This window comes from Malania oleifera, chromosome 2 (genome assembly GCF_029873635.1).
Source record: "Malania oleifera isolate guangnan ecotype guangnan chromosome 2, ASM2987363v1, whole genome shotgun sequence".
Taxonomy (NCBI): Eukaryota; Viridiplantae; Streptophyta; class Magnoliopsida; order Santalales; family Ximeniaceae; genus Malania; species Malania oleifera.
This window is the reverse complement of record NC_080418.1, coordinates 16,751,037-16,764,432: the sequence shown is the minus strand read 5'-3', so window position 1 is coordinate 16,764,432 and position 13,396 is coordinate 16,751,037. Positions and strand designations below refer to the sequence as shown.

At 40.4% G+C, this 13,396-nt stretch overlaps 1 protein-coding gene across 10 annotated transcripts in view; it reads right to left on the bottom strand.

Annotated features, from left to right (window-relative positions):
* LOC131149576 (methyl-CpG-binding domain-containing protein 7-like) overlaps positions 1-10,210 on the bottom strand; it is a 72,023-nt gene extending 61,813 nt beyond the window's left edge. For 5 of the 10 annotated variants that reach the window (XR_009135251.1, XR_009135253.1, XM_058100143.1 and 2 more), the window contains exon 1: positions 9,767-10,153. Coding sequence is in view for 6 of the 10 variants with exons in the window: in XM_058100143.1 (XP_057956126.1) it covers positions 9,767-9,994 (228 nt within the window). In the remaining 4 variants the exon portion in view is untranslated. Of the gene's footprint in view, positions 1-9,766 lie in introns of all 10 variants that reach the window. The other 5 variants (XR_009135254.1, XR_009135252.1, XM_058100141.1 and 2 more) reach the window with 5 other exon arrangements.
* Between the last annotated feature and the right edge of the window lie 3,186 nt (positions 10,211-13,396).

The window sequence follows — 13,396 nt, the reverse complement described above, 5'->3', positions numbered from 1 at the left end:
TTTTGGGATTTAAAGACCTGTGCCCCAATCTCAATATTGGGGAAGAATAATTGATTTTGAAGACCATTGCCCCGGTTTTAAAGTGGTCATTCTGTGTCTGGGGTCAGCTACCCCAGTGTCAAAGGATGTCATTCTGTGCTTGGGGTCAACTACCCCAGTTTCAGACATTAGCAAGACAAGAATAACTCAGCCCAGGATGCAAAAGGATTATTCAAAAGCCTTTTCAAAAGACAAGTATGAATGAATGGTGCTCTAATGCTATATGTATGCATGTTGCTACTTGTGATGCTAGAATGCTGGGATATATGCATGTTGCATGAGATGATGTAGTGTGTATTTTCTTTTCAGTGCAATGCATGTTGATGCACGAACTTTCTTCTTCCAACGTGCCTATAATCGATAATCCCAACTCTGACCTAGGCCACTTTTCAAATTCCCAACCAATATGAGGGTCCCTGAATTCAGCTCGTCGTTTGCCCCAGTTACATTTATTTGTCATTGATCTTGGCCAAGCTTTCAACTTTTATTCTAACGTGCTGGAACTGGCCACTACAAAGCTCATCATGGGATTTGCCCCAGTTACATGTATCTGTAACCGCTCCTAACCATATTTTCAAATTCTACTCTGATGTAAAGGTTCCGGGACTGGCTACAGTGAAGCTCAACCCGGACTTTGCCCCAGTTACATTCACTTGTAACTACTCCTGGCCATATTTCCAAATTCTACTCTGATGTGAAGGCACTGGGATTGGCTACAGTGAAGCTCAACACAAATTTTGCCCCAGTTAAATGCATTTGTAACTGCTCCTGGCCATATTTCAAATTCCACTCGAGTAAGAAAATCTCTGAATTGGCTCCTAATTAAATTGGCGAGCTTTGCGAAATACTTCTTTGACTATCCAATCGTCTTTTGGAGCTTTTGAAGAACGAAAGGGATTTTGAGGATGAATGATCATGCATTTTGGACATCGATTTGCAAAATCAAAAGGTCATATGCGCAAAATAGATGTTTCATCATGTTCATGCCATTTTGAAAGGAAAGTTTCATACCAGTATTTGAAAGTCATGTGATATTAATGTTAGTCTATCAGACTGAATGACTGACTTTCCCCCATTGTCGATTGCCCCAGTTGTGTCGAAGGAAACGTTTCCCCTTCTGTCTTTTGCTAGGAACTCAATGCCGTTTTCTTGTTTTGGATGTTGTCCACAGTTTAGTGAAGCTCTACCCCTATTTTGATCTCGAGATGGACTTTGAGACTCGGAACGAAACGTAGGCCTCAAGATACAGGTTCTCATAAAAAAAAGTAACTAAGGCTCAAAATTCCCCTCCCCCAAATGATATCTTCTACCCCAATTTGTGGCGAAGCATTTGCAAAGTGTTGACCGAACTTGTCATTTGAACAAGCTGCTTACGTACCCTTTTGGGATCAAGTCATTACATAGTTCAGACTCAATCATTGAGTCTGACAAATCATTTGAGACAACAATGCGTATACCAATTTGGTCAAGTCTTTCAATAGGACCGTAATGTAGGCTAAAGGGATAAAGGTTAAAGAAGAAAGAGATATAATAAGGCTCACATTTTGCTTATCAAAGGTAATCATCGGTCAAAGATCACTTGTGATGGATGTCCCCCATTTTCCTTCTTTCTTTTTCTTTCTTCTTTTCTCTTCTTCGCATCTTCTTTTTTTTTTTTTACTGCACCTTTCCTTATCCTTTATGGAGGAATCTTAACTCTTTTTTAGTTTGAACTCCATTTAGGACCAAATCCTTTTAAAATTGCCCCAGTGTGTGGTGTGATCTTTTGACAGATTAAACCAAGAATTGAATACTTCGGGCTCAAAGGGGTTAGCAAGGGGTTTTTCATTGAATTTCTTTTTGGGTAGCAGAAAAATGGTCTGCCATCATTTTAGATAGCCAATTGTTGTCTCATACAACTCGTCAGACGCCTGAAATCTCGAACCCAACTTAATTTTGGAAAATGACCTTTTAGAAGAAAAAAGTTTGAAATTTAGGCTCAAACAGTGTAACAAGTGATAAATCAGTGCTTGGTTTTTTTATGGGAAAACTGGTCAGCCAAGAATGGTCATCCGTTATTTGATCAAAACAAAAGTGATGAGTAATCATAAACTTATGGAACAAACAACACCATTTTATGCTTTTTGACACGTGAATTCATAAGATGAGGAAAATTGTTTCATCTTTTTTATCCTCCCCTTCCTGACTTGAATTTTCAAAAGTTAACATCATTTTCTAGTTATGAATACTGGCGTTGTTGTTTTCCCTATTCCCGCATGAAACATGAGCAAGCAAATTCTTGGCAATTGAACTCGTGATGAAAATGCTTAATTTCATTGAACAAAAATGTCAAAGGATTACAAAATAAAAATAAAGATAACAAAAGCATCTCATGAAGTAAGTTGAAAAGCCAAAAGTTTGCCATTTTTGTATCTCTGCTCTTGCGGTAAAAAGGAAAATCTACTTGTTGGGGCTGCTGGTGGAATCTCCATTATCGACATGCTTCTCTGCCCATTCTCGGCTTCCAGACCCTTCAATCACTGCCTTCCCCGTGATTGGGTAAAGGATCACTCTGAATTTCAGACTATTTATCATCAAAATGCAGCCACCCTGCGTCCCTCAGCGTTTGTACATTGTGTTTGAACACCTAGCAGCGCTCAATGGTGTGCCCAAGAGCATTGGCATGATAGGCGCACCGGGCTGGGTCGTACCAATATGGGAAAGGGGGTATGACGGAAGTCCCCGGGATGGTTAAAACCATGTTTTGTTCCTTTAATTGAGAGAATAAGTCTAAATATGTCATAGGAATGGGATCTAGTTTCCTGATATTTCTCTGAGCGCCCTTTTCTGGTGTTCGATTAATCGGCTGGGCGGGCCTAGGCCTGGGAGGAACGAGCTGAGGCCTTGTTCCTACCTATGCAATCTGATTAATGGTGGGTCCAAAAACAAAATTTTTCTCAGGCCACTGATTTTTCTCTCCCTAATGATAATGCTCCTGAACCATCTGAGCTTCCTCATCCTTCTTCCTACCTGTCCATTTCTTGCTTGGACCATTCTCGGCGCTATCGCTTTTGGCCTGGCCTGCCTTGATGGCAGCCTCGATCCTCCCCCCGGCTACCACAATGTCCATGATATCGTGGGGAGTTGCTTCCAGGAGATGCCCATGGTAGGGGTCTTTCAATGTGCCTACGAACAAAGATCTGGCTTCCCAGTCATTCACTGGAGGGCTCACTTGAATAGTCATGTCTCTCTACCTACAAGCGTACTCTCTGAATGTTTCCATATGTCTCTTTTCCATCTCATGCAGGGTCATCCGATCTAGTGCCATTTCCATCACATGGCGGTATTAAGTGACAAAAGCATTGGCCAAATCTATCCATGTACGTATTCCCGCCTTGTCCCGCTGGATATACCATCTAGCGTCTGCGCCGGTTAGACCACTCTGGAAACAATGCATCATTAACCTTTCGTCATCAGAGTAGGCTACCATTGCTTGACAGTACAATCGTAGGTGGGTTTGTGGACATCGGGTCCCGTTAAACTTCTCGAAGTCTAGTACCTTGAACTTTGGCGGTAATACTACCTTTGGTACCGGGCAGAGGTTTGCGGGATCGAAGGAGTCAGATACCTTGATCCCCTCGATGGCCTTTAGTCATTCTTCGAGCACGTCGCAGCGGTACTCGGTTGCAAACTTGCTTGCTCCTACCTCTATTATCACCATTAGGGGTGCTCTGTCCATTGGGAACCCTAGTACGGGTGCCACTGGGATGAATGAAGCAATATTTGGTAGGGGGTTTTCCGCGGCGACCAGAGGTTGTGCCACTGTTTCCCCGTGGACTGGTGTGAACCCTAGAAGATGAGCAGGGTCTGAATCCTCCTCATCATCTTGCATCCGCACCGCTTTCCCTTTGCCCATTAGTAGGTCCAAGATCTTACTCATTTTGTTCATTCAATTCTTCTTGCCCCACTTCAAGGCCCGCAATTCTGTCTTCCACTTGCTCGATCATAGTCCTTGCCTTACTTCTAGTATAATAAGGGTGGGCAGAGGTGGGCTCAATGTTGGAATTCTAGATTTTAATTTGACCCGATAGGAAGTTGGAATGTGATTACCGGCCCATTGGAGAGGAAATCTTATGCATGGATTAGGCATGGATGCATGTAATGCAACCTAAATAATCATTTGGTCAGTGTTCCGAGGAAAACCTTATCCGTTAATGGTTGGGAATGATCAATTTTCCCCAGGGTCATTTGAGAGATAAAATTTGACTTTCTCACAAATGAATTGGGCTTTTACGAAACATTGGCCAAGTGATAGGAATGCCTAAGTGGTTGTAGAATGCACAACAAAAAGCATTTCAAACATATATACAATAGACATGGATTACAACATGTGGAGAAGGATGTGGCTTCTGTCCCAACCCCGAGGTAGGTATATGCACAAGATTCTTCGGGGCTCTATCCTAGGCAAAGAATTTCGGATGATTACGTGTGGTTAAGCACTAATCCCTACCAACAAAAGGTTCCCAGATTGAACTTCAATCCTCCCCCATAGGGGTCCAGACAAAGCCCACACTGAATGGAGTGGTTCGCGGGTCCCATCAAGCTCTGCCACGACGGGAATGATGCTATTACACTTCTATCTAATCCTAGCAAGGAAAACCCGAGTATAGAGCGTGCAAGAGTATGAATTTATCAATTCAACCTGATCCCTCTACCCCACATTTATCCACATGTTTATTCAAACAACAATGGAAACAAAGTATTTACAATTAATCACATACTTATTCAAACAGTAATGGAAATAAAATATTCACAATTAACTATAATTAATCAAAGAGATGGATGCAGAATGTATGACATGGCACAAAGTATATACAAAGGACCAGATCAAGTCATGTGGAGAAGGATGAGGCTCCTGTCCCAACCCCAGGTGGATTCATCTATCACACCGGGTTCTTCAAAGCTCTATCCTAGGGGGGGAATCCTATGGGTAATCATGTGCAGCTAAGTTCTAATCCTTATTGATGGCAGGTCCCTAGATTAGACTTCTATCCTCCCCCATAGGGGTCCGGACAAAGCCCGCACTGAGTGGAGTGGTTCGCGGGTCCCATGAAGCTCTGCTACGAAAGGACAAACGCTATTACACTCCTATCTAATCCTAGTAGGTAAGGCCCGGGTATAGGGCGTGCAAGAGTGTGTGAAATCATCTTTTTTGCCTAAACCCTTTACCCCACATTTATCCAAATGTTTATTAAAATATTCACAAGTAATCACATGCTTAAAAGTATGTACAACTAACCACATGCTTGTTGGATTATTCACAATCAATCACATGCTTGACAAGGTATTCACAACCACTCATATGCTTAACATGGAAAATATTCACAAGGATTCATATGCCCAAAGTAAACAAGGTATTTAAAACTAATCTAATGTACACAATTATTCATAACACACATGTGTAATAAAATTATCAATTTGTACAACATGAAAGGGGATACTCAAAAGGTTTATTATATTTGAAATTGGGATAATTGATGATTAATCACTGGCTTGACTCTCCAAGTCCCCAGCAGAGTCGCCAAGTTGTCGCGAAGTGCTCCTGCGCAGGGCGGAACGCACCAGAATCAGTGTTGCCCCAGGGTACGCGAACTGGAAAAGGTGGATTTTAAAATGATATTTTTGTGAAAAACATGGTGTGATGGAGTCGCCACTAACCTTTTAGTGTAGTTAGAAAACTTGATTACTACCCAATTAAGGGTAGAATCGGTCTGCGTTACCAAAGTCGGGCTCAAGACTTCGGTTACATGAGGGGAAGGTATTAGCACCCCCTACACATCCATTCTTACGAATGGTACCCAATTATTGAAAACTATCCCAAAATAAATTTAATAAGCCTTGGAAAATTACTCCCTATCAAAAATCAAAGGAAATAAAATACTATGTAGGTATTTCCTCAGAATCGGGGCTTATTATACTCCGAAGAGCTCATGCCTCTCTTTAAAATCATTAGAATCAGAAAATCGAGAAAATAGAGTACAAAATACACTCCTGGGGTTTTTCAAATTTGTAGGGTTTTTATAAGTATGAAAATGATATTCCGGGAAGTTTTGAATTTACTTGGGGATGAAAATTTTGTAAAGAGGCGTTTTCCAAGTCAAAAATATCTTTTCATATTTTCCTATGATTTTTCTAAATTTTTATGTGATTTTTCCATGTATGAAAGCAACTTTGATCTCAAAAATATTATTTGTGATTTTTAGATGTTTAATTGAAATAACACAAAGACAATTAAGCAAAAACAATAAAAATCGAGTCAAAAATATTTTTAGACATTTTTCTTGAATTTTAAAAAAATTTTGTGATTTTTCTAACATTTTTATGATTTTTGTGGATTTTTAAATGAATTATTAAAGTATTTAAATAAGATAAAATAAAGAAAACCGGAAAATACCAGTTCAGGGGGTAAATCGATTAACTTTGACCGGTTTGAGGGAAGACCGGTTTTAAGGTCCGGGTCAGGACCATTGGTCTAAAGTGTGTGCATGAGTGTGTAAAAGTGTGTGAGTTAGTGTGTGTAAATAGTGTGTGCTTTAGCCTTCCACTTGCTACATATCGATTAGAGCATTAAACAGAAACACATTATACAAATTAGCTCTCGCTGCTATTTCTAATGATGTGTGCATGAATTTGTTTCCCCTCTGCCAAATCGTCTTCATATGTTCCCAGAGATTACCCATCAATAAAAGAGTTCCAAAGAGTGACGTCTTTGAATTAAAACTTGACTCTCTGACATTTCCACAAACACGTTAACTGCAGAAGCCAATCACCCACATTTCATGCATACATAGAATCCTTATTGAGTCCCGGATTTAATATCTGAACCATAACTCCTGCTAACTCCGTTAGAAAGCCAATTCACAGAAGTTTCCACTTCGCTTGCTACTCGCCCATGGTTATCCCATCGAAAACTCCATGATGGTGAGTGTCGAACATTTCTATGGACAGTTTCACTGCTCAATCTGTTTGGTATAGCAACCCAACAAGCAGATCCCATGCTCACTCATATACACAGGTGAATGGCTAAAACTTTCTAACAACTATCACTCAATAAGGTTTAAACTGTGCAAACAATCCAAATGCAACAACAATAGACGAAAAGCCCAAAGCCAGTTCTTCTTTTGTGACAAACCCGACCGATCCATACCTCCGTAAGGCCCCCACGCCCCAGCACAGAGAGATAAAGTGAGCGAGCAAGACACAAAAAGATATAGAGATGGCGAGAGAGACAAAGAGAGTTCGTGATGAGAAAGAAAGGATAGAGTTTTGTAAAAAGAGAGAACTTCTAGAGAGAGGAGGGAGAAGACGGAGAGGAGGCTAGAAAAGAGGATGTAGATAGGAGACACGTCCATTTCCCGGTGAACCAGCTATGTGGCGAATCGAATCGGAGACAGAAGTATTTTGACTTTCGAACAGACAAATACCCGGCACTCAGTTGCTACTGATCAGAAGTTACGGAGGTTGCGGAGAGTCCAGAGACAAATGGTTGGAAATGGAGTAATTGGGCAGTGGAGGAGAGATCTAAATGGCGGCGTCGACATCACAGGAGGCGAAATCACCGGCGTCTTCTGGGTAGTACAAGCTAGATGCCACTAAGTGCTATGGCAACTGAGACTAGGACAGAGATGAGAGAAAGGAAGGTTGTGAACATGGCTATGTGTGCTTGGCCTAGCCTTTGTTGGTTACACAAGCTTACATACTAACTAGGCCATAAGCTCCATAACAGGTCCTTAATGAATTAAAGCGTGCATGTACTAGTATGCAGATAATAAACATATAACTCAAATTAATTTTTCTGTCTCACCTGTGTCGTATTGTATAAATCAGCAACTGTGGAGATGAAGATCCATGAGCTTCTGCCACGCACCTCGCACCTCCCGCATGGCGGCACCACCCAGGCGAGCCATAGATCGTCAACGAGATCCGACAACAAGGGCTACTCGTAAAACAACCACCGAACCAACTGGGATGAAAGCGATCTGATCGCACTTCACTGCCGATGAGGACAGCAGCTCAACAACTCTGGTTGACAAAGTGGCGAAAACCATGAAGGATGTGGCTACGAGGATGGGCAGAGGTCTGGTAGAGGGGGGCAAAGCCGACGTCGGAGGTCAAGGTGCCGAAGAGGTGGGGACGGTGATGTGCAAAAGGTTGGTGAAGATGATGATGAGGAGAGAGACGGGTGCAATGCCTGTTGTAAGTGGTGATGGAGCAGAAGGTGGTGACGGTGAGGAGGAGCAGGGGGTGTCGTGGAGATGGTGATGGTGCTAGAAACGAGAGGGAAAAGTTGTGGGAGAAACGGAGGTGGAAGCATACAGCGGCTTCGGCGACTCGCAGAGGATCGTGGATCTGTGACTTGGGAAGCGACTACCGAAGTATGTGTGGTTGTAGGAAGGCCAGCGAGTGTGTGTTAGTTTGGTGGGGGAGCAGGTGGCCGTGAGGGATGGCCAGAAGAGAATGGTGGAGAGAGGCAAAGTATGAGGTGGAAATGGAAAAGGGAATGGAGGCGCAGCTCTCTGGTATTGCAGAGTGTGAGTGAGCAAGGAGAAGAGAGAGTGGGAGAAACTGTTGAACAATACCCCCTCTATTTTTGCTTGCGCCGTGACTCTCTTTATGGAGAGTCCAACAATCTATTTGGCGCCTAAAAGTTATTGTTAACAGAAGAATCATTCCCCTAAAATTTGTTCCCTTATTCCCAGGAGGGAATATTGCAATCAAATCCGCGCGCATGCTTCTCTTCTGCGCACATGCTTCTCCTTTTTTATTTTTGAATTTCTTATACATTTATTTTTGTTGTCCAATTTTTGTCTCTCAAAAGAAAGACTCGGTTTTACAAATAAAACTTGATTCCTGGCAAATAAAGGACCCAAACTCAATTTAATAAAAATGACTCACTAAAATTTAAAGAATTCAATTTTAAAATTAAACGACTCAATTCAAAAAAATTGAAAGACTCAATTTAAAAAATTAAGGAGCTTAATTTTAAAACAACCAGGACTTATTATGAAAATAATTGGGACTCAACTTAAAAATATTGGGACTCAATTAAAAGAATTTTAATTTTGAAAAGGGCTCAATTGGATTTTTTTTTCTTTTTTTTTTTTTTAAGGATCCTCCAACTTCTAGAATTCGAAATCAACTTTTATTGCGCTAGATCTCTTCAAGAAGGCCTGGTAAAAATTAAGGTGTCTACAATTATCAATGGGTAATTGGTGAAATAACATTCCACGGAAAACTATTAACAATCTCCAATTCTCTTATAACTCTCCATTATCCCCTCAAAAACCCTAACACAGTGTTTGGAAGCATGGATTTCAGGCTTTAGATTTGGATTTGGGTGGAGTTGATAAAATTCCATACAATTTTGTATTACATTTTTATCCAAATCTATATAAATCCAAATCAAAGGCCTCTCCCAAGCATACGAAAAATTCAGGACTGTGGAGTGCCCATAACCAATCATTCAAGAAAATGCAGAGTTTTCCATACATTTCCAATTTCCATCCAATATTTAGAAGAGGGTATTCTGCATTTTGTTAATACACAGGGGCAACATTGAAAACAATGCATAAGGGGGCAAGATAAGATAATGCAAACACAGGAAAGTATCAAAGCAAACAAACAGACAAACAAACAAACAAACAAACAAACAACAAACAAAAATATGAGTACAGTCAAAGAAGCTCACCTTATCGGAGCGGTGGCCCTGGGCGTACGGACGGGGCTTCTTTATGACGACCCAGCCATCGGGAAGCTTGAAGGGCGACGAGGAATTGGTTTTTGAGGTTGTGGCGGTGGTGGTGGTGGGAAAGTCCATGTGGCGTTTCTGACGGGGCTGCATTTTTCGTTCATCTTCTTCGCCAAGCTTCAAAACCTTCGGCGGCCTGCGCACTGACGGCAAGGAGTCCTCCTCCATCTGCTCGGCGCCGCCGTCACCGGCTCACCGCCAGCACGCCAGAAAAACTGGCAACTGCACTTTCCTCTTTAGCTCACCAGAATCTTCCGCACCTGAAGCCTTTCTCGTTCCGTTCCTTTCCTTGCCTTTCCTTTCTTTACCTTTCCTTTGAGGCCTCTCCTCCAACGTAATTTTCTTGGGCCTGACCAAAAGCCCAAAAGGTACTAACCAAAAAAAAAGCCCAAGGTGAATTCAATTTTAGCACAAATAATAATATTATAGTCAAAAAATTAAATGGAACATCTTAAATATTTTAGTTACTTAAGTTTCAAAACTACTAAAATATCTCACAATTACATCAACAAATTTTTATGTTTTTATATCATGCCATTATAACTCATTTTTAATCATATTAAACACTAATTGTAGTGTGTGCTCCACAATGCTCAATGGAATAATTATTAAAAATTCAAAAATAAAAGTATTTTTTATTAGCGATAAATTTTTCGGTCAATATGTCATCGAGTAATCATTCATCCAATTATGTTACATTCCATTACAAAAAATTTTGAAAACTATTTCAATCGACAATTATATTTTAAAATAAAAATAGTAAATAAGGAACGTTGCATATAATGCAAGTGAATAATCTTATATTGCGTTTGAGAGCATAGATTTCGAGTTATCATATGATGAACTTGAGTGAATTTAAACAAAATTCAATATACTTATATATTATATTTTAGTCAAATCTACACAAACTCAAATTTAAGATTTCTCCTAAATATAAAGTTTAAAAAATACATAAAAATAATATATAAATACATTATCATAATGAACTTCATAAGTATGAATGTTCAAAGGTATATACACACATATTATAATTATGGTTTTATTTTTTTACCTTCTCCATCCCCAATAATTTAGCCATTTATTAGTTATATGATTTATTTTTAAAAAAAAAACAATGGGCAAAGCATATAATTTTCAATTAACAAATATACGTCTTCCTCATTATTCTTAAACTAATATATCTTTATAAGTTTTTTTTTATAATGCGAGAACTCCAACCACCGACGATCCACATTGGCGCCCCTGATGCAGCATCAAACCACGACATAATGGATCCGCCCTTCTACCCTTCTATGCTTAAATATCAAAATCTAATCTCAAATCGAAAGTCATAGTCGTCAAGACTTGAACCCTAGTAATTGACTAAGAAAGTCTTAACTTACCCTCTGAGCTACCCTTAATAGGCATCTTTACAAGGTATCATTTATTAAGATTTATAAATTTTGGATATGTAAGTAATATAATAAAATAATTTCAATTTGAAATTTTTATGTATTCTTTTATGACTCACATTATTTTTGTTATCTATTGTTAAAATTAATAAAACTTTATTAATCTTTTTGTACACATAAAACTGTACAAGGTCATCCTTTTATAGGGGAAGGAGGTAGACTACAAGAGTATTTTAGGGAGATATACAAGGGTATTTTGGGGAGATATATGAGAGAGATATGCTAACATCCCCGCTCAAACTCAAGGTGATATCAAAGATGTCATCTAGAGTTTGCAGACTAAAGCACGATTATGACTAGGTGAATGAGCTTTTGTGAAGATATCAGCCAACTGATCAGTAGAAGGAATTGACAAGAGGCGAAGTGTCTCGTCTTAAAAATGATGACGCACAAAATGACAGTCAATCTCGATATGTTTGGTGCGTTTATGAAAGACATTATTGTGAGCGATTTGGACAGTATTATGATTGTCACAATAAAGCAGAGTGCTCGAAGGTTAAGGAACTCCCATATCGTGGAGAAGCCAATGAAGCCAAAGAAGCTCAGAAGTAGTATCAGTGAGGGCTCGATACTCAGCCTCAGTGCTAGAGCGAGCAATAACAGTCTGCTTTTTGCTTCGTTAAGAGATAAGAGAGTTACCAAGTAAAAAAAGAAAACCAATGGTAGACCGACGATTAATAGGGTCCCCTGCCCAATCAGCATCTAAATAAACTTGTAATGAAGGATGAGTGAGAGGGAAAAAAAGGCCATAAAATAAGGTGCCCTTCACATATCGTAAGATGCGAAGAACAGTTGCATAGTGAACGGAACGAGGAGCTGACATAAACTGGTTAACAAGGTGCACTGCATAGGCAATGTTTGGTCTAATGACAGTGAGATAAATCAAGCTCCCAATAAGCTGTGGATAATGAGTGGCATCGAAAAAGAGCTCCCCATCAATAGGATGAAGTTTGATGTTGGGCTCCAACGAACTATCAATTATCTTACAATCAGTGAGACCAGCACGTGTGAGAAGATCAGAGACATATTTGGCTTGGGTCAAGGAGTAGCCATCAGAGGTAGGGGACACTTCTAAGCCAAGGAAGTAGCGAAGATAATCGAGGTCTTTCATTTCAAACTGTTGACACAGGAATTGCTTAAGCTCGTGATTACCAGAAGTATCATCACTAATAATGATCATATCATCAACATAAAGTAGTAGAAGAGTGATGCTAGTAGCAGTGTGACGGGTAAAAAGGGCTGAGTCATAGGGGCTAGAAGCAAACCCAAGTTGGGCAACAGTGGAGCTGAACTTGGCAAACTAAGCACGAGGAGCTTGCTTAAGCCCATATAAAGCAGGGCGGAGACGATAGACCTGACCAGAAGAATGAGGATACCCAGGAGGGGGCTGTATATAGACCTCCTCAGCCAAATCACAATTTAAGAAGATATTCTTGACATCCATATGAAATAAAGGCCATCGTTGAGCAGAGGCAATAGCCAAAAGGGAGCGAACGAAGGTAACACGAGCAATAGGGGCAAATGTCTCCTCATAATCAATGTCATATTCCTAAGTAAAGCCCTTTGCCACTAAACGAGCTTTATGTTGTACTTCAGAACCATCGGAGTTTATTTTCCATTTATACACCCATTTGTTTCCTACTACAGTCTTACTAGGAGGCAGGTCAACCAGGTCCCAAGTATGAGTTTTGTGAAGTACATCAAGTTTTTCAAACATAGCTTGCTGCCAAACAGGAACAGAACAAGCTTCGCGATAGCTGTGAGGCTTGTGAAGGGATTCGAAAGTTGAAAAACAGTGATAGTCACTAAAATAGGTAGGAGGTGTCCTTACCCGATTAGAACGACGGACATCCAAATCTATGGACTCAAGTGGAGTGGAAGCAACGGTAGGATCATCAGACGGTCCAGGTGCGGGAGCGGCAGACACGGAAGGATCCCCTGATGAGTTGGCATGACCTGCATTAGAAAAGAAAGCGGGAGAGGGATCGATGGCAAGATCAGTGAAAATGGGGGAGTATGAGGGACAATTGGAAGAAAATGGAGAGATACTAACGAACATTTTGTGTTCCCAAAACTGAACATGCCGAGAGACGCGAAGACGTTGGCGATGGGGTCATAG